The sequence below is a fragment of the Ylistrum balloti genome, unplaced genomic scaffold (assembly GCF_031769215.1).
Source record: "Ylistrum balloti isolate Yb309-2 unplaced genomic scaffold, AGI_CSIRO_Ybal_v1 Utg370590, whole genome shotgun sequence".
Classification (NCBI taxonomy): domain Eukaryota; kingdom Metazoa; phylum Mollusca; class Bivalvia; order Pectinida; family Pectinidae; genus Ylistrum; species Ylistrum balloti.
Window position 1 is genome coordinate 1,399,042 of NW_026782366.1, and position 27,232 is coordinate 1,426,273.

General features: G+C 33.1%; 3 protein-coding genes across 3 annotated transcripts; 2 read left to right on the forward strand and 1 right to left on the reverse strand.

Moving 5' to 3' along the window:
• Positions 1–4,114: 4,114 nt before the first annotated feature.
• Positions 4,115–13,345, forward strand: LOC132556805 (uncharacterized). The gene is made up of 5 exons (XM_060221251.1): positions 4,115–4,171; positions 5,877–5,967; positions 6,979–7,359; positions 7,821–7,915; positions 8,992–13,345. Exons 1-5 carry the CDS (start codon positions 4,151–4,153, stop codon positions 9,139–9,141), a joined length of 738 nt encoding a protein of 245 aa, XP_060077234.1. The 5' UTR covers positions 4,115–4,150; the 3' UTR covers positions 9,142–13,345.
• A 2,325-nt stretch (positions 13,346–15,670) lies between these two features.
• Positions 15,671–22,085, reverse strand: LOC132556806 (proteasome subunit alpha type-2). Its single transcript, XM_060221252.1, has 7 exons — positions 22,042–22,085; positions 21,352–21,428; positions 20,928–21,060; positions 19,655–19,777; positions 19,193–19,280; positions 18,460–18,533; positions 15,671–16,420 (listed from the first exon to the last, which is right to left on the reverse strand). Exons 1-7 carry the CDS (start codon positions 22,077–22,079, stop codon positions 16,246–16,248), a joined length of 708 nt encoding a protein of 235 aa, XP_060077235.1. The 5' UTR covers positions 22,080–22,085; the 3' UTR covers positions 15,671–16,245.
• A 118-nt stretch (positions 22,086–22,203) lies between these two features.
• On the forward strand, positions 22,204–26,588 carry LOC132556809 (large ribosomal subunit protein bL32m-like). Its single transcript, XM_060221254.1, has 3 exons — positions 22,204–22,294; positions 24,967–25,233; positions 25,944–26,588. The coding sequence occupies exons 1-3, from the start codon at positions 22,204–22,206 to the stop codon at positions 26,171–26,173; spliced, it is 588 nt and encodes a 195-aa protein (XP_060077237.1). The 3' UTR covers positions 26,174–26,588.
• The last annotated feature ends 644 nt before the right edge of the window (positions 26,589–27,232 follow it).

Genomic DNA, 27,232 nt, shown 5'->3' on the forward strand with positions numbered 1-27,232 from the left:
CTGGTTTGTTCATCAATGAGGCTTCGGAGTTCTGAGCCCAATGAACATCATCCATTTCATCATATGCGTCGGCGGCGTTATAAGGGAGACTACCTTAAGTACAGAAATAGAGAAGAGCTAGGTTTGCTTGGTAGTACCTTACTGAAATTCGTTTTAATCAAAATCATTCTATAAAAAACGCTTATTTCTTGTCCGCAACAATTCACAGAAAAAAATATCAGTTACAAGATATACTTTACATCTTAAAACAACAGACTTATGTATTTTATAATCTTCCTGAATTCGCCCATGTAATATTTTCGCGTATATTTCACAAATGTAAATGGGCATTTTCAACTGACTGCTCCAGTCAGAAGTCGATTATGATGTCATAATATTGAAAATGGATTGGAAACGGTGGCTGCCTACTTTAAAGATGTATGAAACCCAAACGCCAAAACTTTCAAAAATGTAACTTTTGTTCTGGTGAAGGTTTCATTAAATGTTATATGATAGCAAGTAATTTAAAAGAAAAAATATCGCTGCAGTTCTTTTGAAAACTCATTTAAAGTCCACATGTAAGCTTATATGTTATTTATATACGCATGCTTTTGAGACCGGACATGTATTTGTAAAGTAACAACGCACATGAACAAATATTTGCAACACCAGTCTTGAGATGTTCCGTGTAAACAGGGACGACGGGGGCCACAAACTCTCACACATTTATGGTCAAGTGTTAACCAAAGCGTAGCCAAATCGGTTACATTACATTGTTACCATCTAGTGTATTTTTTTCTTTAATATGCCTACCATCTCGGCACGCTGTTTTCGATCTTAACGTACATAGGATAATAGTGCAACCAAAAACGTTGGTCGATTTCTTAACATCTCGTACACTATGTACATCAGTGCTAGTACGCTTCAAGCTGATCATTTGTCTAATGAATGTGGCCTTGTAGTAATTGAAACGTCGCTCTCAAATCTTCTACTGGTTATTAGATCTTTTCACCATTTGGTGAAAAGACCTATTGTTTTTGTTATGTTTCTTATTATTATTATTTTTCTTCCGAACTTTGTGGGTTCGTAATCTTTTAAACGGTAAAGACCACACCTAATATGTATTAACTATGTTATAGGTACATACTGGAAGGTGACGATGCAGATTTTTTAAGTAGGTCAAAAATCCAATATGGCCGCTATGACGTCATAAGTTAAAAACTTTAAAACGGCCGTAACTCGAAAACCGTTGCGTGTACAGAGTTTGTCCGATTATGTTATTTGTAGACAATTTCCTTATCTAACTTTTCCCCGTGCCATTATAATACAAAATATGTCTAATAAAAAAGCTCGCTGCGGGGTCAATATTTGAAAATTTGAAAACAAAATTATTTTTCTTTCAATTTTGATTTTTCTTGAAAATTTCTTAAACACATCGATGCAGAATGTCCTTCCGATGAATTTAGTGATTTTAGTTTTTCTGTAACGTTTACCACTTCCGTTGTATGCCATTTTGAAAATTTCCTTTGATCTTTTAAAAATGCCGACAATTTGGAAAAACTCGATCTAGATCTTTACCAACGGGCTTTCTTTGGAATAATTTATATCAGAAAGGTTTCCCCAGATGTCCTCTACCATTTAGTGTCATTTACAAAATTATTAGAAAAACAAAATGGCCGCTATGACGTCATATCCGATTTTACCTAAAATGCCGTAACTCAAGAACTCTTTCAGCTAGTGACCTCAGTTTTGACCATATTATGTAAAATAATAAGAAAACACTTTTCACAAGAAAAAAACTGGGATCAAAGGTCAACTTCCGGTCTTCGGTAAGGGTCAAAGTTCAAAAGTGTTATTTTAAGTTACAAACTTTGACAAACTTCTTCTCAAGTTCTGAAAGGCCTAGAGGCTCTATATTTCACACATATGAAGCATATGTAACTGGCAACGAAGTTTGATAACATAAATGACCTTGACCCATTTTCAAGGTCACAGATGTCAATTAACTAAAAATCGTTAAACGACAGTTTCTCACATTCTAGAAGGCACACAAAGATGAAAATTGATTATAAACCTTCTGTGGGCACTTCCAATTGATTGTCATAAGAAAAACTTCCCTAAAAGTTCAACTTCTGGTTTTCGGTAGGGCACAAATTCGGAAAGAGCTATTTACGGTACCAATCTTTGAAAAACTTCTTCTCAAGTTCTGGAAGGCCTAGAGGCTTGATATTTCATATACAAGAAGGATATGTAACTGGCAACAAAGTTTGATAATATAAATGACCTTGACCCATTTTCAAGGTCACAGATGTCAATTAATCGTTAAATGAAAGTTTCTCAATTTCTAGAAGGCATACAATGATGAAAATTGATTATAAACCTTCTGTGGACACTTCCTAGTGATTGTCATTAGGAAAACCTCCAGCAAAATGTCAACTTCCGGTTTCCGATAGGGGTCAAAGTTCAAATATACAAAATAGGGTACCAGTGTTCAACAATCTTCTTGTCAAGTTTCACAAGGTCTAGAGAACTAATATTGGGGATGTAATGATCATCAGATGTTACATTATAAGGCTTGCAAATATGAATAACCTTGACAGACATTCAAGGTCACAGGGGTCAAATATGTTTGAACCTTTAGAAAGTGTATTTCCTCGTTATTATGTAGTTATATCTCATTAACGTTTCAAGATAAAAATTTCATCTTTGGATATGTTGTAGAGACTAATAAACAATGAATCTTTCTCATATATCGTTATCAGGATAAATGTCAACTTCCGGTCAACTTGTCGTCAAAGGAGTGCAAAGCCCGCCAAATTGTTAACAACAATTTCTAGTTTTAAAATAATGTTCATCCTACAGATATTACCAACCTGGAGAAAATGTTCCGAAATATCATCAGTACATAAATTCAACTTTTCATCTTAATTTTAGCCGAGCCCAAAGTGTTTCTTTTCTAGCTGTAGGATTACTCCTTATTTATTTCAATATGTTTCAGTGTACCAGTAGATTTGCAGTTCCTATTTGACAAGTATGTGATCACATATCAAACGAAAAAGAATTTAATATCTATTTTATCGCATTATCTGAACCTGACGTCACTTTTGTGATGATATAACCATTTAAGATTTTTAGAATTTGTCATTTACTTTTAGCTTGTTTGATGTCATTTCCATTTTGGATCACTGTGTGTTTCACCAGTTGATGACCCTAAGTGGCCTTTTATGAGATGACGGGCCGTTAAGATTGTATCAATAATAGTAACGTTATTATTACACGTTTGAACCAGGGAAGATATCACATGGGTATATTAACTAGATAATAAGGCGACCCCGCATGTTTTGATAGATAAAGGATATTACACGAGTCGGTCGATTTAATATGGAATCATCAAATAATATGCTACGAACCTTAAGGCGAATAACATACTGTATATTTGTATATCAAATTATATCATGACTTTGATAAATTATATCTATTGTATCGGCATCAACTGCAAGATTCTATTTATCATACATGACTCGTAACTAAGTTTCGGAAAAATAAGCGAAAACTCTTAAATGATTTTCCTCTACAGTAAGACAAGCTTATTTCGACACGGACGATGCGTTTATTGACTATCGAAACAACCGTGTTATGTTATTAAGACGCGACTCAAACGTTATCTCAAGTACACTAGTGTCATTATACATGTCTCTAACAATATCTGTAACATATTCGTGTATGGCATGACTCAACAGGTCAGTCGTGTAATTAAGTATTGTATCACTTAACTGATTTAGACCCGTGCTGGTTATATATGATATGATATACATTTATAACTAACCAGTGACGTATATAGAGTAACATAATAATTCATTGGTATTAAACGTCCCTGTGTAAAAACAAATCACATCATATTACAATTTCGGGTTTAAAAAATAGTCCGAGTTACATAACATTAATTATCTACGTCCCTGAGTAAACAGGTAAGTTATTGAATACAGATCAAGTGTGCTAAACGGAACGAATATATCTCCACGTAACGCATGAACCGAAAGTAGTTAAATTTACATGCATGGCTGATCTCAGTAGGTGGCGTTACACTGTTGCAGCTCTCTAGATTTGCCATCCATGTGATGATCGAATCCGCAGTGTTCCGAATGGTGTACAGAGAAGCACACAAAGCGCAATGGATAAACCAGCTGGGAGCGTAAGTGATATTTTTTTCGGGAATCAAATGATTACATGATAATAATACTGTATTTATAACATAATCCTGGTGATTTTGGTATTCTTAATCAGGATATTGAAGTAATTTTCAGAATCCGCACTGATTTCATGTTGTAAAACTGGATTTTCGAACTCGGTTTCAACTCAAGGGAAAATGCCGTTTGCTTGCGTACAAAAATAACGAACGAAGATGACAGTAATTTTATGTTTGTGTGTATTTAGAACTTCTACCTTGATTTCCATCTTTTGGTTGGCATTAATTTGCTAAAGTCTTGCTTCATCGAGTCGCCGCCATGCAAGGGCAGGTGCTTTCACACGTATACCACCCAGTCAAAAAATATGTATGGGGCACAAATGGGGTTGTGCTTTTTATAGAAAGATGTATTAAGAGGAGAAAAGATTACTACGTTCTTACAACACAAGAAACATATTTTCAGTTGTTTTATGTTGAAATTGTTACAATACAAATAATGTTTAAATACTTTCTATGACTTTTCACTTGTATTGTGTCTTGACTCCTGAATGTACCCCGTCAGGCCCCCTTTTGGTCCCTATCGATTTTTTTTCAAATCTTCGCTTTTTGGAATCTCAATTCAACAAAACAAAAACAAAAATGTTTTTCTTGTTTTGAAACAAAATACAAATGGGATAATGATAGTTTCATTGTTGTGTAATTTTATTCTTGATAAAGATGGATAAAAATATTGATTTTAAAACAGTGTTTGAATTAGTTGAAGTCTTTGCAACATTTATTGTGTGAAATAAAAATTCAAAGATTGGTGATTGAATTATCAAGACGTTCCTTCCAAAATTTAGACAGATAGAAAGAGGATGTGTTTGAAAAATGTACCAAATGCATTTTTTATTTATTGTTTAACATTAGAATCTGGTATCAAGATGACTTGATCAGTCCTCATTTAGAATACATCACAAAAACATTAAGGAGAATTTTATACACTCCTCTAAACGGATATTTTATACCGACAAGTAATAAAGCTTTTATAATAAAAAGTAAATTGGAAAAAAATGGCATTCTTATATTCACAGACAGATATTTATTTTTAAAGCTTCAATTATCAACACAAAAATATTGTCTGTATGGTTATTAAAAGAAAGAAAAAAATATATAATTTATTGACATAACGATTAGTTCAGGGAAGCAAAATCCTTTGTAACAGAAATACATTTTGAAGTTCAAATGCATCCAGAATCCAAGGCTGTTCACATCATGTAAAAGCCCATTTGTTGGCCATCAAATGTCATTGCTTTCCAAAATATCATCCCTGTAAAATAATGGAGCATCTAATAAGTAGGCAATGTACCAACATGAAAAATTATGACCATTGCCATTGATGAAACCATCTATTAGAAATAATTTTCAGTATCTGTCAGTGTGTATAAATCTTTGCTCATTGTAATGCATGTGCAGTTTGTGCATGCATGTAAATTGCTTTTCCAATATAGATTTTTTGAAAAAAGTATACTATCATAAGCTTGTTACTCATCTATGTTTATTATTTGTACAAGTTTGGAAATATAGCCATATGATTCAGACAAATTAAGTCACTCGAGAACAGGTTATAGAACAATTGATATCTTTTTATTTGTTAAGTGATTCTAGTACAGTTATGGTAATGATTAAAAAATGAAATTTGGCATGCTATACATATGACATTTATTTACAGAGTCATAATCCTTCAAACGTATCTAAGACAAACAGACGGCAGGATTGGTGGGCTGTACATAAAAACAAGAGTCGTGAAGAGAAACGAGAAGGTAATTACTATGCAATTTTATTATTCATGTATACATACATTCATAAAACCCGCAATAAAAATTGTAATAATTTTTCTGTACACCACGAAATAATAACTTTTAGCTTGTTGGATTCAAAGAACTATTCTAGTATATCCTTTGGTCTTTTCCAAATGATACCGACATCTTCAGTTCAAATTCAGCAAAATATTGTTTATATAATTAACAGTAGTTTTTTTCTTTAATTCAATATTTAACAAAGTTTCTGGCTCTTTCAATGGGGAACTGTCACAACATTGTATTGGAACATTAAGCAAAAGAATGTTTTTTAATTTATTTCCCAAAATTCTTTATGAACAGATGAGGTACACTTCTGTTTGGAAAAATATGGTTAAAATTTCATTTTGACAAGATATAATACAGCATTTGATTGGTCAATGAAAATTTGTGGCAGTATTCTAGGAAAATGCAGTCAACTGATTTCTCAATTGCATCTGATCTTGACTAACACATCATAAAAATAGCATCGTGAACAATAGTGTGACCAAAGACGTCACTACTGGCTACACAAATCCTGGGAGTGAAGGTCAAGTGAAGATGAGAATTCTCAGATCTAGGCTCGGAATGTCATTGTACAGTATTTTGATAGTATTTCTTCTCAAGCTTTGAAGAGAAATAAGAGTGTGTGTAAAACCTAAAGCATTTATATTTTAACCAGCCTTATTAATTGAAACTAATCGTTGATCTGACATGTTCATCAGATGAAGCTCTAGCCAGAGATGTTGAACCCAATAAGTGAATGATAAATGAAGAGTATTTTGTTTTGCAATGACTTGTGTGTCTTTTGATCTATGAAGTTAAATTATATATCAAAAAGGAAGTGTGGCTCCCGTACTACTGATATTGAGAGACATACCACAAATTTTCAATGTTAGGAAATTTCTAAAATATTCTGATTGGGACATGAAAATCATACTAAAGTAGAATATTTTCAAAATGTGTAAATACTAACAAGGTGCATTTCTTTCGCAGGTTTGAGAAAGTTGATGCCAGAAAATAAGTTTCAAGACAATGTTTCATCCTTAGTGGAACAGAATAACAAAGGTGGCTTCAAAGCTAGTGTAGCAACAAGGAACGCACTAGCACAGGCAGTAGTGCCAGGGAAGATGAAAGTAGAGATGAAATCACAAACCAAACTTAATTTCAAAACTGTGAAATCTAACTCAGAAAATTCTAAGAAAAAGAATAACAAGGTGAAGGTCAAAGAAGAGGTGAAAGATGTGTTACCAAATGTACATATAGCTGGTGAACAAACATCATCCAAACACATGCCCAAGGCATATGTGCTCTGTGTCGGAAATCTTCCTTTCAACATTTCAAAGGAACAGTTAGAAGAACATTTCAGGAAAACAGGTAAGATGAGTGATGAAGGAAGTCTATAAAGGTTCTTCATTACAGTTGATAATAACTTCTACAAGTTATCATTCCACTCAGACTCAATGCCTTAATTATGTACTATTTTGAATAATGTCATGACAAAGTCTACCAGATTGGAAGATATTGGTTGAAAACAGAGGGAGAGAATCTACAGACAGGAAGAACTGAAAAGAAGAAAGGACAGTTAACTTAAAAAAAATCAGAATTAATAACACTTGGGAAATGGTGTGATATTATACATACCAAAGTTTTAATGAGATGGGTCAAAAATGAAATTAAAGTCTAATTTCACATTAAACAAAAGAAAATTACGAAGTAAATTGGTGAAACTGGAGCTTGTAACAAAGATTAATATCAGTGTCAGTATGTGTGGAATGTGTGAGATCAATAAAAAGCAGTGATAATACTGATTGTTTACTATTGTCTTTAAAATGTAGGTGGTGTAAAATTGATCCGGATTCCAAAGGAAAAGGGAACAGACAGAGCCAGAGGATTTGCTTATATAGAATTCAAAGACAGAATCAGTCATGGGGTAGGTACATACTTTATGTGTAAGAAATTGGGAAAACGCTTTTGTGAACTATATGTCACAGAATTTTTCCTCTTTTGTTTCAGGGCTTTAGGGTCAAGGTAAAAGGTCACTGTTACTATTGCTACTATACTTTTTAGCACTTACAGTTTCCTTTCTTGAGGGATTTCAAGAAAACTTCACACAATTGACAAATTCGAATTCAAGGTTTAAGGGTCAAGGTCACTGTTACTACTTTTAGAAAGTTCTTGACTCCGCTTGCGAGCAGCCTTATTTCTTGAGGAATTTTGATAAAAATTCAGGTATTTATGGATGACAGTGATATTCCAGACAAGTGTGAGTTTCAGGGTTGTTAGGTCAGGGTCAAGGTTACCATGCTATTTTCAGAAAAGCCCTGAAATTCTAGCCGGTGACATTATTTCTTTAGGAGTGTTCAATTAGTTATCACTTGCTTTTTTAGAACCATTACATATTTTATATGTAAGATCAGTTAGAATTTCATAATTGTTACATCTAAGTCAAGTTTACTGTAATTATTTTAAACGTTCTTGTCAGCATTTTTCATTTCTTAAGAGATACTTTGATCAAACTTCATCTTCATATGAAGAACACAAATAACATACAAGTTTGTTTCAAGGTTGTAGTGACAAGTTCATCATTACTGTTTAAGTTTTATCAGCACTGTAGTGGCTTCATTTCTGGAGGGAGTTCAGTGAAACTTCACATTCATGTAGAGGATTATCATATTAGATGAATTCCTTTGGGTAGTAGGGTTAAGGTGATCATTACTATTTTAAGATAATCTTTGTCCTATAGTGGCTCATCATTCCTAGAGGATTTTAATCAAACTTCAGTCAATTGGCTATCATTTTAATTGTATTCAAGTTAAGGTGGAACCATGGACATGAGGGCAGTTGTATTGTTTGTAATGCATTGTTTTAAATTTCTTACTTGAATTTTATATCCCTTTAAATACAAATGTAATAAATTATGTCAAATTTTTTAGTGTCTATTGAAACTATGATGAATATGGTCTTCAGCTGAATTTCAGACATTTAAATATGCATTTGCTTTTTCAGATTGCTCTTCGCCTTCATCAAACCACCTTAGCTGGACGTAAAATAAACGTAGAATTCACTTCCATTGGTGGGAAAAATAAAAAAAGGTTGGATAAGCTCAAGCTTAAAAATCTTTCTAAGGCCAAGTTTAAAATGCCTTTGGAACATTGACCTTTGTTGTGATGTCAGCATTATATGTTTTGTGAATGAAAGAATGAACTGGTGTATTTCAAATACACTAAATGATGTTTATATATACATTGTTTAGTTTTTTTTTTTTTTTTTAGTGAAAATGTACAAGTTGTGAAAAAATAGTTCCCCTTTTAATGAGAGATTCAATTGATGATAAACAACAGGATATGTGTAAGCTGTTTCCTCTTGTTTTTTTTTTTTTTTTTTTGTCATTTGGTGTTTTTTCTTAATAAAAACGAAGCTGTCTAAGTGTGGTTTGCCAATATTTCAGTGTATGGTAATATTGATAGTCTGCATTGTGGATGTTATTTGGGGATTTTTTTAAAAACAGATCTGTTGTTATCTGAGTACTGGACATGTATGTCAATATCTTCATAGTATTTTCAGGTGCCATTTCCTTAGTTGTAGCAGAAATAATGATATATAAGTAAGATGTTTGTATCATTGCATTCACATTGGAACTTAAACTTTCAAGTTGTTACCTACCAGGAGAATGTGCAATCTTGTTGCAAGTAAATAGACATAAAATTTAAAGCACATTGTACATACCAAAATTCTTTTATACATTTTTGTTTGTTTGCTGGGTTTTTACGCCCCATCAACATCCAGAGTCATTTGCGATGGGGTCTCCTTGTAGTGGCTGGTGGATGACTTGCAGAACAACATACTGGAGGTTTGTTGTATGTCATCCAGAGCAATTAGCGTAAAGTGTCAATTTCTTAACTGAGAAACACAAAATGTTACTGGTAGGGAGTGTTGAACACTTTCCCTCAGATCTTCACCACAGATTATGTAGACCAAAGCTGTGTAATACATTGCCTCACAGGTAAATGTCATCTGGTGACAAAATAACACCTTTTCATCTATAACTGGTTTACATATACATATATGTTGCCTGATTAATAGGGAGAGTTAGATTGGTGTATACATGTAGGTGTGTAGTTTGTATGTTTTTTTTTATGTATTAATGATTTAATACATTATGTCAATATGTGCATTTATCATTTCATACTGCTAAAGATTTAAAAATGTGAAAAATTTCATAGCTTTAAGTTATTTCAGGTTATTTGATATATGTATAAACCTCTTTTCATCCATGAAATGGATGTGCAATTACCAAAGGTGATACAGCCTACTCTGACTGCAGCTTAGACAAAATATGGAAAGTTAGAATTTATAACAAAAAAAAAATTGAAATCATATTTCACATAAAAATGTTACAGATATACTCTTGGTAGTCCTGGGTTTGGTTACGTTTAGATTCATTCACTGCCATCTGATATTTTTTTTGTTAGCATACCCTGGTTTCTCGTATTTCTTGAAAACCTTGAAATATTTTGACAAACCCAATCAACTGGTTCAAATATATTGCTTGCCTTCTCAGATGTATTGTAAAAATTGAACACAAATCCTTTTTTTCAGGGGGCAGGGTTTGAAGTTCAAGCTTGCTACAATTCGAATTTTTATATGTGTAATTGAAAGAGAACATTTGTAGTACTTGTTTTTAGAGAAAAAAAACACTCACAACATTTGACTTCATTTTTATGCATATATTTGGGCTTATTCATTATCTTCATTAATGAAATGTTAAACATTCATCTCTGTTCTTAAAGCTAATGTCATTCTTTGAATTCTTCTATTGAACGTTGCAAAGCAAGGTCGTATAATAGTATTTCTCCAAGTTTGAACAAGAATATTGGAATTCACGTTAAATCCTTATAATACAAAATACCTCAACTCCATCTGTGATTTTACTTAAAATTTTAGTATTTATGAGCATAACAAGCTTTGTACATTAATTTATGTTTATTACATGTATGTATTAAATATAAATGTTTGTTTAGTTAACTGTGAAGATTTCACTTTTTTTTATCAAATCTTGTATCAAACTTTTAGTTATTATCCAGCTTAAGCTTTTCAAAAATTTGTCTTACTCTTCGAGAAAGTGTATAGTGTTCCTAATTTGGTTAATTCAAATAGTTATTGTAGTTGTTGAAGAAGTTATCAGAAAAACATTCAACAAACAGATATTAATTTTTGTTAAGTGTGTTAGTTTTATAAGCAGTTCCAGATAAGATGTTAACACAACAGGCATACTTTATTTTTTCTTCTTTCATGCTGATGCTTTGTTTCATTTCACATGACTAAGTAATAAAAAGTTATTCAGTTTGTGATGTTGTATATGTTATGTATGTATCAATGTCTTGCTTTATACAGAATGTGTTTGTTATCATATCACTTTTAATAAGTAATGTACTTATACATCAGTGGGACATAATTCTTTCATAGTTTAAATATCATTTCATTAAGATGGTTTCAGTCTTTCATAATTGGACTGGCCTTTTTATGACCCTAAACAATTGTGAAAGTGCATATTAATATAATTCCTCCTGTCTCTGACAGTAGTCAGTTTATTTGTTATTTAGCTGTGATGTTACATTTCTTGCAGACCTCAAAAACTCTTATTTGATTTGGTAGAATCAAATTTTAGCAAATTTTCACCTTTTTGCCAAATTGGCAAAAGGATGAATTTGCACCTGCACAGTTATTGTATATGAAAGCAACTATAGAAACTGCAAGTGGTGCAATCAAAGTTTAGAGCAATATAATCAGAGCAAAAATTGCTTGATTATCACTAAAATATGTATATTTACAGTGTGCTATAAATCTGTCTAAAGGACTGTCACGATAAAGGCCATGTCAACAGTGAACATTATGAAAATATTGTTGTTTGATTTGTCAGGTCTTCATTGACATGATAATCATTGTGACAATCATCAAGAGATTCCATTCTTACTTAATTTTGCAATCAATACTAGCAATTCTAATTGATCTCTGCTTTATTATGTTGCTGTGTGATATTTCATCATGATGCTACCATTCTTCAAGGTAGGAATTAAAGTTATTATATCACAGTCAATTCATGATCAGTCATTGTAATCACTGACGTTTTGAAACCTTTACTTAAATGATTTTCGGATAGTAGCTTGGCCTTGTTAAAAAGGTCGAGTTATGATCCAATGTTTACTCATGATCTGTCATATGGTGAAACAGTTGAGTACTGTGTGCAACTATATCAAGTTTTTAATCAATAATACTGATACTATTGACGTAAGTCCTTTAGCACTCCTGGTACATTTTAACATTATACTCAATAGCCTTGGTAAAGCACATGAGGAGTGTGTGTTATTTGAAGTGGATTATAGATTTTAAATACAATACCATTTTCTTCAAATCATTTGCAGTTATTTAAGTTATTGTTTGCTTGGTCAACAATTTTTTTATGTATATGCCATCAAACTTTTTCAGTGAAATCATACTTGGATATCATCTTTTTGGTGTTAATACCTGTAAGTTTGATTAGACACAGGTGTGCATTAAGATTGGGAAGTCGTCAGATGGCTTTATTCATGATATTACAGCACAATTAACTGTAAATACATACGTTTGCTTAAGTGCTTTATATAATCTTGGTGCATTATTTATCAATTTTTTTGTGTGCATAAATTAGCATATGCATAATTCTGGGTAAGATGCTGTTCAAATTTTAGGACTACGAAAAAACATATTCACCTTTTTTCAGGCAAAACAAAAGTCAATGACTTGCCAATTGTATTAAAAACCCACTGATGTAGAACACATGCTGGGTTTCTTCTTACAACCATGATCTTCATTCTTGGTAGATTTGGGAATCTTGCACAGTTAGGAAAGTGATAAAGATCAATAGAATACAGCTGACATTTGAAACCACCGTGGAGTGGTAGAGGAATGTATGTATAGCTGTATATGAGACAGATAGGATTGTTTAATCAAACATTCAGCTTTCTTGCCTAAAACATTCATGTTTTATGTCTGTTTTGAGGTCCTTTCTGCTCTGGTTTATCTTATTCATTCATTTTTTTTTCAAATTTAAGCAAGAATCGCAAGTTTAAATTTTGAACATTAAGCTAGGATCAGTTAATAGTCATTATATGATGTTTGATTACCAACAGATTGCCTTGGTAACATTTTAATCCACTAATTTCTCTTGCAATAATTTGAATAAAATTACCTGATATAGGACATATTATGTAGAGCTGTACAGATTACCAGTACATCTATTTCTGTTTGTTCAAAATTTAAATGTTCTAATCATTTTGAGTTGATCTCTTCACATTGAAGAATAAAACTAAACATTGTATTACTGATGACTTCTGTGATTTTTAGCCCACGGTCTTCAGATAGTGGGGTATTCAAATCGCCATACATCCGTAAATAATTCTTGCTACAGCCATTTCTTGAGAAAAACTAAAGGATATTTATCAAAATTCATATGTAGGGTACCCTTGATCCTTAGTTCTACCCATTTATTTTTGAGACCGATCAAGAAAATGAAATGGCTGACAGGTGACAATCTTGGATTTAGACAGTTGAAGTTTGTTCAAGCTATTTCTTATGAAGTATATATGAAAAGTTATATTTCTGAAACTTGATGTGTAGGTTATTCCCTCAGATCCTAGTAATGCCTGGTCAATATGGAGTCAACTGGAAAATAAAATGGCAGACAGCTTAAGTTGTTAACACTACCATGTATTTCTTGAAAAGTTTTGATGGATCATTCTCGAATTTCATATATGGTATTTTCTTGGTCCCTAGCTGTCCAGTCTTTTTTGGGACTGATCTAAAGATCGAGATGGCCAGTAGGCAGGTTGTAGGCAGTATTAGTTTGTTACTGTTATTTCCCACAAAGCAATAATCCCTATTTGAGCCCATTCAATTTTGAGACTGATCATAAAAACAGACAGTTGAAGTTAGCATCATTTCTTGTGAATAATGGGAAGGATATTTCTCTAGCTTGTATAGATTCCCCTCAGTCCCTCATTGCATCAGGAAAACAAAATGACTGACATGCAGCACTCAAATTTTTGACCATCATAGTTTGTTATCACTATTTCTGGAGAAGTACTGGATGGAGCTTTCCCAAAACATGTAGGTTCTTAACAGTCCCTAGTTGTGCCCATGATATTTTGGAGCTGACCAAAACATTGCTCGACGAGGTCCATCTTGGATGGAGTCAAAAATTTGCAATTTAATAAAATGATGTAACTAGCCAAACAATATACACTCTACTATCATGTGTTCCTAAACCATCACATCTGCAAATTAAATGGTTCCATGATGAATGAATGAGTAATTTGTACATACTTGTAGGGGTTTTGAGGAAAACAATAACAGCCTTTGATGTTTATGACAAATGCTTCACAGCACAGTGAAACCTCATAATTAAGACCACTTCGTTTCAGTCCCAATAAATTCATCTAAATGTCTGTGTATGGTTATCACTATTACATGCAATGAGGATCAATTTTTAAAAGTCCCAAAAACCTGTTTTGCATTGAATTTAACCTCTAAAAACTTGCAGTGACCTGGTTTGTTTTCTACTGTGTACATCTGTCAAATGTCTGATCACTTGGCTGTAAAACTGGCTATTCAGATATTATTGCTGTGTTTCATGTAATAATATTAATATCATAATTTAATGACTGTGAAAATATGGACAAAAAATATCGTAAGGGAAGACTGTCTGCTTGTTCCAGTGCCGAAGATGCTCTTAATAGAGATGTTTCACTGTATATCAATACATCAAAAATTGCTGCTTAAAGTTTTGATAATTACTAAAACAAATTTGCTAAAAAATTACATTGTGTGCTGGGCTATCATGTGAATTCTGAATAGAATTTTGTCTGCTTAAACATAATGGTATAATTTAGTAAAATGTTTCACGCCTGTACAGTTCATCATGACAGTAGTTACCCTACTACAAAAAGATCTTGTGCATGTTTAACAGCAAAAAATCAAAGCTGTACCTGTAACATTGTTGAGAACATTAAGCTAACAGCACTATTGGCATAATCAGTTATTGTCAGGACTTTAGGAACAAATAGAAAAACCAAAAACACACTACATAGTACAATATCAAAGCACATAAATGAAGAAGAGGCCCAAGGTGCCTGCATCACTCACCTGGTTATTGACAAATAATATCCTTGAATTGAAGGATTTTAAAGAACTTACACTTCCCCAATTTGGCCCCTTCTCTCCCATTAAAGGGGGCATGGATGCAATGTTGATACAGAACTGATTTCCCTTCACCCAAGAATAGTTGAGACTAAATTTGGCCAAAATCCAGTCATTCCTAAAGGAGTAGGATTTTAAAGAATTTGCTCTTTACCCCTTTCTGCCCCTATCCCTCTTGCCTCAGGGGGCTGAGACCCATTCTTTATACATAAATGATTCCCTTACCCTAAACAATGCTTCAGACCAAATTTGGGCAAAATCCAATCATTCCTATATCAAGAGTAGGATTCTAAATAAATTGCTCTATTTCTTCTATTAAGCTCGCCCTCCCACCCCATTGTTTATACAAAATTTTCCCCAAAATTGGACAGACGGATGATAGATGCCAGGGTATTCCAATAGCTCACCTGGCCCAAAGGTAGTGGTATGAATACAAAGCATAACACATATATATGTATGATCGTTTAGTCATATTTTAATGAAATGTATGACAATGATATTCCTATATCTCATTTTTTTTTCATAAAATGCAATCCAAATGTACAACTTCAATCTTTAAATCATTGCAGAATATTTCAATATGAATTCTACTCTGAATACAATTTTATTTTTCACAACATTAGCACTATTTCTGTTGAATTGTAATTGCAGCAACATTATGACAACTTAGAAAAGTCCTTGTTTATGTTTTAACTTGTCACTTGTCAAAAGGATACAATGACACACATTCTGCAAAACTGAAGACCATTAATAGATATGATATTTCAAATGATCTAGATCTATCACAAATTGTGTCGAGTCTGACCTTGATTTGTTAAGTCGATACATAGTTAGAAGTTAACTCATTCCAAAATTTAGTATAGCATTTCAAATGTGGATGGAAAAATACATATTTTCTGATAAAAGTACAAATCTTTATACTTTACATGTAGAGTTTGTCAGTCAGCATATTCGTAAATACAACGAACAACATGTCAATAAGAAATAGCACAGTAGACGAAGTACCATCCTGAAAATTCAAGTCTATCACTGTACAGAAGCTAAATAGTCTTTGACCTCTGCTGGTGATAATCTTTTAAAGCCATCCTGATTACAGATTCCGATCTCAATATTATCTTCCGTCATTTGTCCTTCAAAACTTTCTTTCAAGGTCAAAATAGCTGTATGGACGGCATCTTCTAACTCAAGATTATCACTGTACCTAAAGGTGAAATTAAAATACTTGATAAATGTGTTTAATCTTAAAAACATATGAGTTATGCAATACATCATGATCAGTGTGTTTAATTTGTAAAACACATGAGTTATGCAATACATCACAGTCAGTGTGTTTAATTTGAACAAGAGATCCACTGGCCTTCATTGCTCACATTGTATTTCATGTTAATCGAAAATGGAGTTGTTGACATCATGAAAACATTACCCTACACCATTAGCATTCAAAGTAGGCACACCTAATCAATTTTAACCAATTTCCACAACAAACAGCTTCTAATACTCAACTCTAAACTGCGATAGTTATGATCTGGATTATTGGTAAGTGTCACTTCTTTTTTTTTCTTGAAATTTGTCAGGCTTTGACTTAGAAACACCTTTCCACCAAATATCTTGCTTTTTGGACTTTCGCTTCACCAGAAAAAGCCTGTCATTGGTTTTAATTTTGACCCCTGTGACCTTGAATATGGTTCAAGGTAATTCATTTTTCGCAAACTTTGTCAGGCTTCATCCCAGATACCTACAAGCCAAACATCAGGCTTTTGTGCATTTTGGTTAGTCAGAAGTAGTTGTTTAAATGTTTAAACAAATTTGACTTTGTGACCATGAATATGAGTTAAGGTCATTTTTCTGCAAACATTGTCAGGCTTCAGCCTAGGAATCTATTTGCCAAATAGCATGCTTCTGGGACTTCTGGATTGGTCAGAAGAAGTCATTCAAAAGATTTTTAAAAAAAAAAGCATCCTCTGTGACCTTGAATAAGGGTCATTTCTTTCGCAAACTTTATCAGGCTTCATCCTAGGAGTCTATGAGCCAAATATCATCCTTCTGTTCCTAGGAACCAAATACCATGCTAATTAGTCTTCTGGTTTTCAATGGAAGTTGTTTTGAGATTTCAAGAAATCTGACTCATCTTGGTTCATCAGAAGAAGTTATTCAAAGGTCTTACAAATTTGACCCCTGTGACCTTGAACATGGGTCAAGGTTATTTTTTTGTAAGGCTTCCTTCTAGGAATCTATAAGTCAAATACCATGACATCTGGTCTGTTTGTTAGTGAGAAGATGTTGATGGACAGATAGATGCCAGACACACAACAGACAGACAACAGATGATGCATCATGGCATTAGCCCATCAGGCCAGGTGAACTAAAACACATGATTATAATATACATCATAATCACTGTGTTTGATTTGTACAACAGATGAGTTATCAAACAAATATATATTAACATATTGTTGCTAAAGAATTAAAAAAAGAAATGCATGCATACAACTGGTTATGGACAACTAATGATTCCTTCCAAATAGAGATAAAATCTACATTCAGGAGAAGATACAGATTATGTTTAATATGGTCTAAGTACAAGGTAATAGATCTCCTTGGTGAAGAAAATTAAAAGAATTTCTGAACTATCCATTGAAATAGATTAATTCACATTTAATGGGATAAAATAATGGAATAAAAATGTGACATAGTAAAATCAAAAAGATTGGGTTGGGGGTGGATGGGTGTTGGGGATTTTAAGCCATAAAACACCAAAGATTTCAATTGTGAATTGCAATTCTAATAGTACACCTTCCCAGATGTATAATTGACATGATTCTATTGCATTTATATAGGAACACAATAAACATTGATGTTATAATATTTTTTACAGCCATCTGTTGCTCAATTATCAGAAAAAGGCATAACTTTGATAAGAGCATCAATTAGATTATTACTGCGATTTCTCTAGTGCCTCTTCATCAACAAACGCTTCTGTGTATTTTCATTCAAGAGGATGACAAGAACAATCAATTGCAATGCTGCCTCATTTTGAAAATTTACAACTGCAACTTGATCAGTTTCTGACAATATGATCTCAAGACCAACCACAATGTTGATATGTCTTTTGAAGCTTACATATTAAGAAAATCAAACTGAAGGCAGACCCTTTACATTCTTCTGCCGTTACAGGCTACCTCTTACCTCCTCTACTAATTAAATCCTTAAAACATTAAGGACATTGGATGAGATAATTTACCTTTTCTCTAAAAATGTCTTTCCATTCACATGATTCTTTCCAATGGCAGTAGCTTTCCAAGCAAAATATGCTCCCTGCAATAAAACAGTACCAGGAATAACAAATATGTGGATGGAAGCAATGATAATACACACGAATAACAATTAGAAAATGTCTTGATAACTCATGAAAGCCCTACTTCTATCCGAACCAAAATCTTACCAAAGTTTTATAAAAGATTTCTGATATTTGTCTGCCATAATTTTCTTTGATCTGCCAATAAATCTTAACATAAAAAAAATGCAATAAAAATTTGCAATCAACTAAAAGCCACTGGGAATATAACAGTATATAAAACTTTGAGAAAAAAGCCATCATTTTGCTCTTTAACTAAGAGCAAGATCAAAAGGAACCCAAATGGAATTTAAGAAAATTGTACTAAAAAATTCAGAAATTATCAATAAAGTTTATATCTGTCAACCCGTTAGGTTAAACTATATATATAACTAAGGACAAAAAGAGAGAGTGATTTACAAGTGGACCAAGGCTCAAAGAGAAAAAGTGACTTGTACACATTAAAAGGAGCATATCAGCTTGTAATTGGTCAGTTTGTTACTCGTAGTACCAATCAAATTACTTAGTTTGGGGCTTAAGTTTTGCCATGACACAATCCAGGGGTGCAGAGAGCAAAAGTAGTCATAAACCCTAGAGTAGCAGAAAGCTTAAATTGTCTGTGGTTAACTTTGGTACTTACAGAGGGATCACACTGGTAGAGGTATGGTGTTTCCTCATCCTCATCCCATCCAGCCAGTAGGAGGGATACACCAAACGGTCGCACACCTCTAATATCAAAACACAGTACATAAACACTAATTACAACATCTTATCTCAACTGCAAGAAAAAACTTTCTACACAGAATTTTATATAGAAGTCTTTATCTTTAAAGAGCATTTTCTTTTTATCAAAACTGCTTTTTGCATTGACACCTCAGGAACAGTATCTTTGTTTACCATCTAATGTTACCACATGCAGTATCAGTAGTCTGCAGTTTATAACAGTATATTATAAGTATATTAGTAATAGAGTTTCATGTACATTTGCAACAGCCAATTCTTTGAGATGACAATGACTTTTTAGCAGTAAGCAAATACCAGCCACTTTCAGTATGTACAGAGCTAATTTGTTTTGCTTCATATATTTGTCTTAACTTCTTACCCTGATTGTGTGTATTCTTGCATAACATTTGCAACCCTTTGTACAATCTGTGCTGTAGGAATGTGTTCTTGGTAAAGCAAGTAGTATTGCTGTGCTAATTTACGAGCATTTTTTACCAATACCCTGTAATCAAAACAGAATCACATTGTTAAATAAGTATCAACCTAGAAATTAAATATTCATTTTATCAAAGTTTTTGCAAGGATAAGAAGGTGTTGGGAAATCATACTATACATGTGCTGCAGTGTAAACATTGTAGTAATCATCAATTCATGATAATATTGTCTGGATATTGGATTCAGCAGTTCATTCTGATAGTTTCCAATTATAGAATAAAGATGTGTTACTCATGCGTTGTCATATTGATGACTCCCAAAATTCACAATATCTGAGAATACTAACAGCAGTTTTTGGTCTAATACTAAATAAAATGCAAGCAAATTGCTTTTTTCCTATGACTATAAACCTTTAAATGTAAAACAAAATATCATTTCCTAAAGCAGAAAAGGAAAATGTCAAAATAAATTGTACATCTAACATGATTGTTCAGGTAATTTTTTATACTGTCAAACAGCATTAATCCAATGATACACCTGAATGTAAGTTCAGATCAAATTTGAATTATTTCCTTAAAATTCAGCCAATTTGACTATTTTTTACCTATGAATATCCCCATTCTCTCTTTTAATGGGTGCCAGACAATGATTAATTCCATAATTTTAATCACTTAACAATCATTGAAGGTTCACACTAGATGTTCACACAAATCTTTTATCAAAATTCAAACAATTGAAAATATAATCAGTTTATATCACTGAAATGATGAGCAACAAATAATAGATGTAATATCTATTTGAGTTTGTAATTCTTTTTAAAAGATGGTCATCATGACTTAGACTTGTCATCTGGACAACTCGGTGTTACTGTTGCTAAATTATTATATCTTGTTTGTATCACAGTATGTATACTATTATGGGTGTCTGCTTTTGAAAATTTAAACACAATGGTCCCTTATGAATGATCAAAGTATCAAGCAAAACAATGAAGTGACAAGTATATATTAGACCATGAATTTCTTTTAGTTTTATTTGAAGTCATTCAACTTCATCCATTTACTGCATTAAGGTTCTCTCATAGATCACCAATAGATTTATTTCAGAAACATCTTCCGCCGACCACTACATCTTGTGGTCTATAGACAAGAAGGGGAATAACTCCTCTGCAATAGCAAAGGAAGAGCTATTAATCAGATTTTGCATGTATAAAGTTTCACCTATAATCTGGTCCCATCCCACTGTATACCATGCCGACATTCTTTGTTATCATTTCTATCTTGTGTATGCTATTCTCATCATACAATATGGATTTCTGTTTCTTCTCTGTAGCCAGCACAACTCCATTGGTAGCTGCAACATATAATCAATTACAGTTGAACTAATGTGGAAAAAGACAAGAAGAATTTGTAATTTATGTTTGATAAAACACACCTTTCTTATAGAAAAATATTGCTTGAAAGGTATGCAAAAAGATAGAAATATCATTTTTGGTAGCATATATCAAAAATAAGTTTTAAAATCTATGTTTCAGTAGTGCAAACAAATTTGTTATCTTGATGTTGCAATAATATTCTGAATATTATTCGCTACCTGAAACAAATATGCTTTGCTGTAGACTCCTACAGCTTCTCTTTTTTTTACCTTTTATTCCGACAGAGGGAGCACCTGCTGCCACAGCTGCTAAGGCATACTCAATCTGTACAAGTTTCCCTGAGGGGCTGTAAATGAATATGATGCTATCACTTCAATACATAGTACAAGCAATTATATAGTTGGGTTATGTATACATGAGATTAGCACAAATCAAATTGTAAAAAGACGGGAAACAGTTGTACATTGTTGTGTGATGACTAATTTGTTCAACAATACTCCAGTGTAGATCATTTCAGTCATCTTTTTAAATGATTGATTGCACCATAAATACCTGATGAATAATACTTAGACAATGGTCAAATGCTGCCGTTTTATCTTTTAAGAGAGATGTACTGTTGTCTCATAGTCATATTGATCCAAATAGATGACAATACATTAAATTACTGACATCTACTACAACGCCTATTTGAACAATGACATTTCCTAAATATAATGAAAATAGATCTGGATTTATCAAAACTAAAATGTGATAATCATAGTGCCTCTTGGAAATGGCCAATTCTCGGCAATTGCTTCAAAATTGCAAGTCACTCGAATAATCAACTTCTTTTTCTTAATTTTTGATAAACAGTTATTGCGTGAATCGCTACTTATCTATTTCCAAATTATTCTTTTCGGTGAATCACGAAAGTTGTAAATTTAACAATGTATGAATTCTGTTATAATTGTACAATTTACCTGAAAGTAGTGAGAGAAAAGCTGTATCTTTCAGACATGTTGGATTCGCCGGTGATAGTGAATATGAAGTAACGACAAAAATGATTGGCCAATACAGCCCAGCTTAATGTAGACAACCAATTAACTATCGTGTAACATATCCTACATATCAGCGGAAACAAGATGGCTACCAACACGAGTATTATGCAGCGGCTTCAGAGGGCTTGGAAGCAATTAGACTCGTTATTTCTGAGACTGACAGGCGCACAAAATCGTGAGGCATATTTTCACTTATTTTCATGATAGTTTATATGGTTATCCAATTAGTGATTATAAATTAAATGCGCCAGTGTCTTTGAAAGATTTGTAGACGAAGTTCGATTCTCTACTTGGGTTGGGGAAAAGTAAGCTTACAGAATATTTCTTGTTTTGTTTGCATGGTCATTTGCCCTCTTAACAGTCGTTTTCGTTTATAAAACAAGGGTATCGTTTTAGAAGCTAATGGGTACCACACTGAACAACATACGGGAGACTTACCATACGTCATTCAGAGTCAATGGGGTAAAGTCACGGGGAGTTGGCACAAATTCCCGACCCACGGTCTATATGTACCTCGTATGTATTATAGTGACAAGAGGTGTAATTTCCGAGAAGGAAAAACCTAACCTTTTTTTTCGCTTATTAGTTTTATATATTCTAGGGGCCGCAGATTTTAGTAATATGTACGTTACCACGAAGAGAAAAGTTTTATCTTTTCATTGATTGTTTTGTGAATGAGATTGACCGGGTATAAACCAAGTTATAACCTGATGAATGAGGAAATATAGGTTGAAATACACTCTTCTCTCTAATAGGTTCCTCAGTTACTATGTTGAAATCGCAAAATCTATGCTTGTGATAGTATAGATGACCATGACCTTGTCCATACGATGTGTCCTTTGATGTTGTCATGTCTTGTACATTGTAGAATTTCTACATTTACATCACAGCAATCATTTCCTAGGCGTAACTTCTGTGTTTTCTTTTATGCTGTCAATCACAGGCATATGTCATACCCTGTCCCGGCCAGGATCCCAAAGCTCAATCTAGGATTATAATAAGTAATTCATTTCTCAAGAACAGAAAAAATCAACTAAATTTCAAATATTCTTAAAAACTCTTTTTCAATATTGTAAAGTATTACACTTTGAATGATTTCATTACAATGTGTCCTGTTATAGAAACGGGTACTAAACAATGTCACGCTCCTACTGATTCTGTATTAGCAACCATCCTCAACACTCCATGGTTTACAATCACTTTTGCTCTCCGCACCTCTGGAACATGTCATGGCAAATTGGAAAGTTCTATGTGCTAACCTTGTGGACAAGATGAAAAAACTAGTTTGATCCTTTGTTGTACATCAAAAAAATTTTGAAGTTGCATAACAGTATATTGTAATAGCTTGTAAGTTAAGTGTCCATAGTTTGTAATCTTCAAAAGGAGGATATCAGTCTGTGATTGGTCAGGTTTTCCTCCTGGTACCAATAAACTTACTTTGTTTGTGCCTTCAATTTCACTATGACATGTTGTAAGGGTGTAGGGAGGGAAAGTGATTGTAACCCTGGAGTATCAAGGATGATGAGCAACTTTCTCTTCTCTATGGTTAACATCAATGTTCGTACCACTACTTCTAGGTAGAGACAAGTAAGGTAACGTTTACTTTCTGTTCTCTATTATGCCGGTATATCACTACTCCCACCTGTACAAGGAAGCATCTTACTTTTTTTCATCCCTCTACCCTTGGAGTGTTCATTGGCACAAAATCTGTAGTAGGTACTAATAAAAAATCGCTGTCCATGTTGCAGTCCCAGCCAGCAACCCCTTTGTTTTTTCAAAGTCACGCCATTGACTACAAGAAAACTTTGCAATAGCTAAGGTTGGTAAATAAAGTGACATGTACTTTTTACTTCTACACATTTACAGTTGGGACACACTAGAGGAGTAAAATCTCCTTATTACTAGAAAATCAAATATAGAGAAAGATTGGAGAGTATGCAATTTTGAGCTACCTTGTATAGTCTCCATTATTAAAGAAGCTAAAATTACAAACATTTTGATACAGATGTTTCCAGGGAGGACTAGATATACATTTAGAAAGGTCTTAGTGTGTAACTATTAGAAATTCCTTTTTTGAAAGAATCAATTTTTTTTTTCCTTTAAATGTAACAATAACAGGTAAGATCATCTTTTTTTCCTAGGATTTTATGTACCTTTAAGTAGAGGATATGGATTAAAATCTTAAAGGAAGGGACCCTGAGGCAGTTTGTGTGCGAAATGGCAAGGTCAAAATGGTCTGGAGTGACCAATTCATTTTAAAAAGCTTAAATCACCTAACGGTGCTGTACTAATATTCCAAGGACTTGTCCTCCCATATGATTTTAATTAAATTTGATCTCATTTACAGAATAGCAATGCAACTATTACAGTCTCATTTGGTGTCATCTGACTCCGTTTCACCTTTGTGATGAGCTATCAATGTTACTAGTACATGTTTAAGGATCTATAACTACTGTATGTGTAAGGTCAAGAATCATTTTCAGTCATTTGGTTTGAATGAATAAAAGTGTCATGGTGTATAAATACAACTATGTACATCTGTAGTAGCAAATTAATTGATAAAATGTACTCTGGTAATACAGCACTATTTATAATTGATAACAGATGCATATCTACACCAACCATATTTGGTGTTGGATCTCAATGAGAGAAATTTATGATACTTACAGGAAGTTGAAGAAATTGGTGTGTTATCAGTTGTCAAGTCAAAAGGTAACTGTTGTATTACATGTATTGTATATTATTCTTTTTAAGTTGACAGGTTTTTTTAAGGTTAAGATAATGTTGAAGTAAACTTATATATGATGCAGTGCCATTTTTTGATATAATTTTTTCCCCTTTTATCAGAATTTTTGCCGGCTCTGGTTGGGAGTTCTGTTAATCCAGTGGAGACTGACATATTACCACCAGATAGTTCATCATGCCTCAGAGAATTACTTAATGGAAGTGGAATAATGTGGAGTTCTCATCAAACTCAGAGGTCTCGCAGGTCAAGAGAAAGAAGACAAACTCGTCGATTTGGATTCACATATTTAAATAAGCGGCAAAATATCCAAACAGATATAGTATCTTGTTTACATTGTGGGGGTTTCCACAAAAGAAACACAATATGTGGTGAGAAATTTATTTTCTTTATTCATATGTAGGTATATAATTCTTATGCAAATGAAATTTTAATTTTGAATGCTGCCCCAGTTGATCAAAGCTTGGTTAGAATTACATTTGGATAGTGAAAAAGTGAAATTATTGCCTCTGAAAAATAAGGACATTCAAAGTAGGATTTGCACTCAAAAGATGTTAATCTGACTTGTCTCATCAAATCTATAGACGTGAAATTAAAGGATAAAGAAAGTTTCTAATTTTGTTCAATTCAGATTAAAATCTTTTCACTAGTTTAACTCAAAGCAATCTTGAAGCAAGTAGACACGTTCTTATTTCAGAAATCATTGACCCCAAAAATGTATATCAAGTTATCTTTATTCATTAACATCATGATCAAGATGAAAAATGCATAGAACCAAGGAAATTCAATCTGATGGACACTAATATCTGTCTCTTTCTCTTTGATCAGCATACTAGTGGGTCTTTAATTTTTTTTAAGTCTAGTTTGAATTTTTTAAGTTTTCGCTGGAATCTATGAAGATTAAGTCTGAAAATTATACAGTTTACAAGTATGGGTAAATAAGTGTTACACACTGCTGTCCCTTTTGACTTTTTGTTACATTTGTTTTCTTTTGCACTGTTATTATTTGCCAGTAGATTGTAACGAAGTGTCATCATTGTGGTGTATTAAATGATTTTCATTTGATATCTTATTATTGCAGGTACTTGCTACGACATGGTACGAAAGGAGACCCAAGAAATGATGAAAAAAATCGGCGACCATCTTGAGTATGATTCACCACATTCAGAATTGGCGGTAATATATGAAGGGGAAGAAGAAGAACGGGAAAAATTACATGATAAATTTATTGTACAAATGGACAAACCTAGACCAAAATGGTTTTCAGATTTCATCGATGCTAAAAACAAAAGGAGTTGGTCAGATTCATGACATGAGTTTATTATCAATGGAATGACTTAACAGGATTTGTGTTGTAATGATGATATAAAGAAAACTGAATGAACAACTAATAAATGCAACAAATGCTGAAGGATTATTGTGATGGAACATCAGATCTTTCTGTCTGAACTGCTATTCTGGATGGCTAAATGACACTTTTTCTATGATCAACCTAAAAGCAGTATACTAGATGGATGTGACAGTCAGGAATACAATATGCATGTATGCATGCCATCAATTTATATTGTACAGGTAGTTCTGGACGTAACTTGTCAGTAATTAGCCTTATCATAAAAATAACAAGTTGGTGTCATTATTTGTAAAAATATGGATGATAACTCTGCACAAAATTGTACAGCATTATTTTTCATAAATGGAAAATAAAATCTTGACATTTTCACTAAAATGTGTAATTTGCTTATTATTAAAAACGACCTCGATATGAGGGCTGATTGAGAAGTTGTGAGCCTCATATCTAAGAGTTTGACGTTTGGTGGATATATCACATTTTTGTGTCGCCTGCAGAGCTGGCGGACACTTAAGGATCACTTTGTCTGTCGTTATCTTCGGCGGAGGCATCAGCGTCCGTACAAAAGTTTTCCAGGCTTTTTTCAGTAATGCTTTGAGTTATCAGAATGAAATTTGGCATATGGCTTCTTGTTGTAAGGGTACAGATTAAGTGTAATTCCTGGCTGTCTGAGACCCTTTTTGGCAGAGTTATGCCCCTTTCAACTTAGAAAATTTCAAGGGAATATTGTTTTGCAGACTTTTTTGGCTTATGCTTTGAGTAATCAAAATGAATTTTGGTATATGGCTTCTTGTTGCAAGAGTAGAAATTAAGTTTGATTCCTGGCTGTCTGTGGTCCTTCTTGGCTGAGTTATGCCCCTTTGAACTTAGAAAATTCTTTGGGAATATTGTTTTCTTGACTTTCTTTGGTTATGCTTCAAGTTATAGAAATGAAATTTTGTATTACAACTTTATGGTTGATCGTTGCACATCCAGTTCGATTTCTGGGTGACCATGACACTTTGTGCAGGTGACACATACAG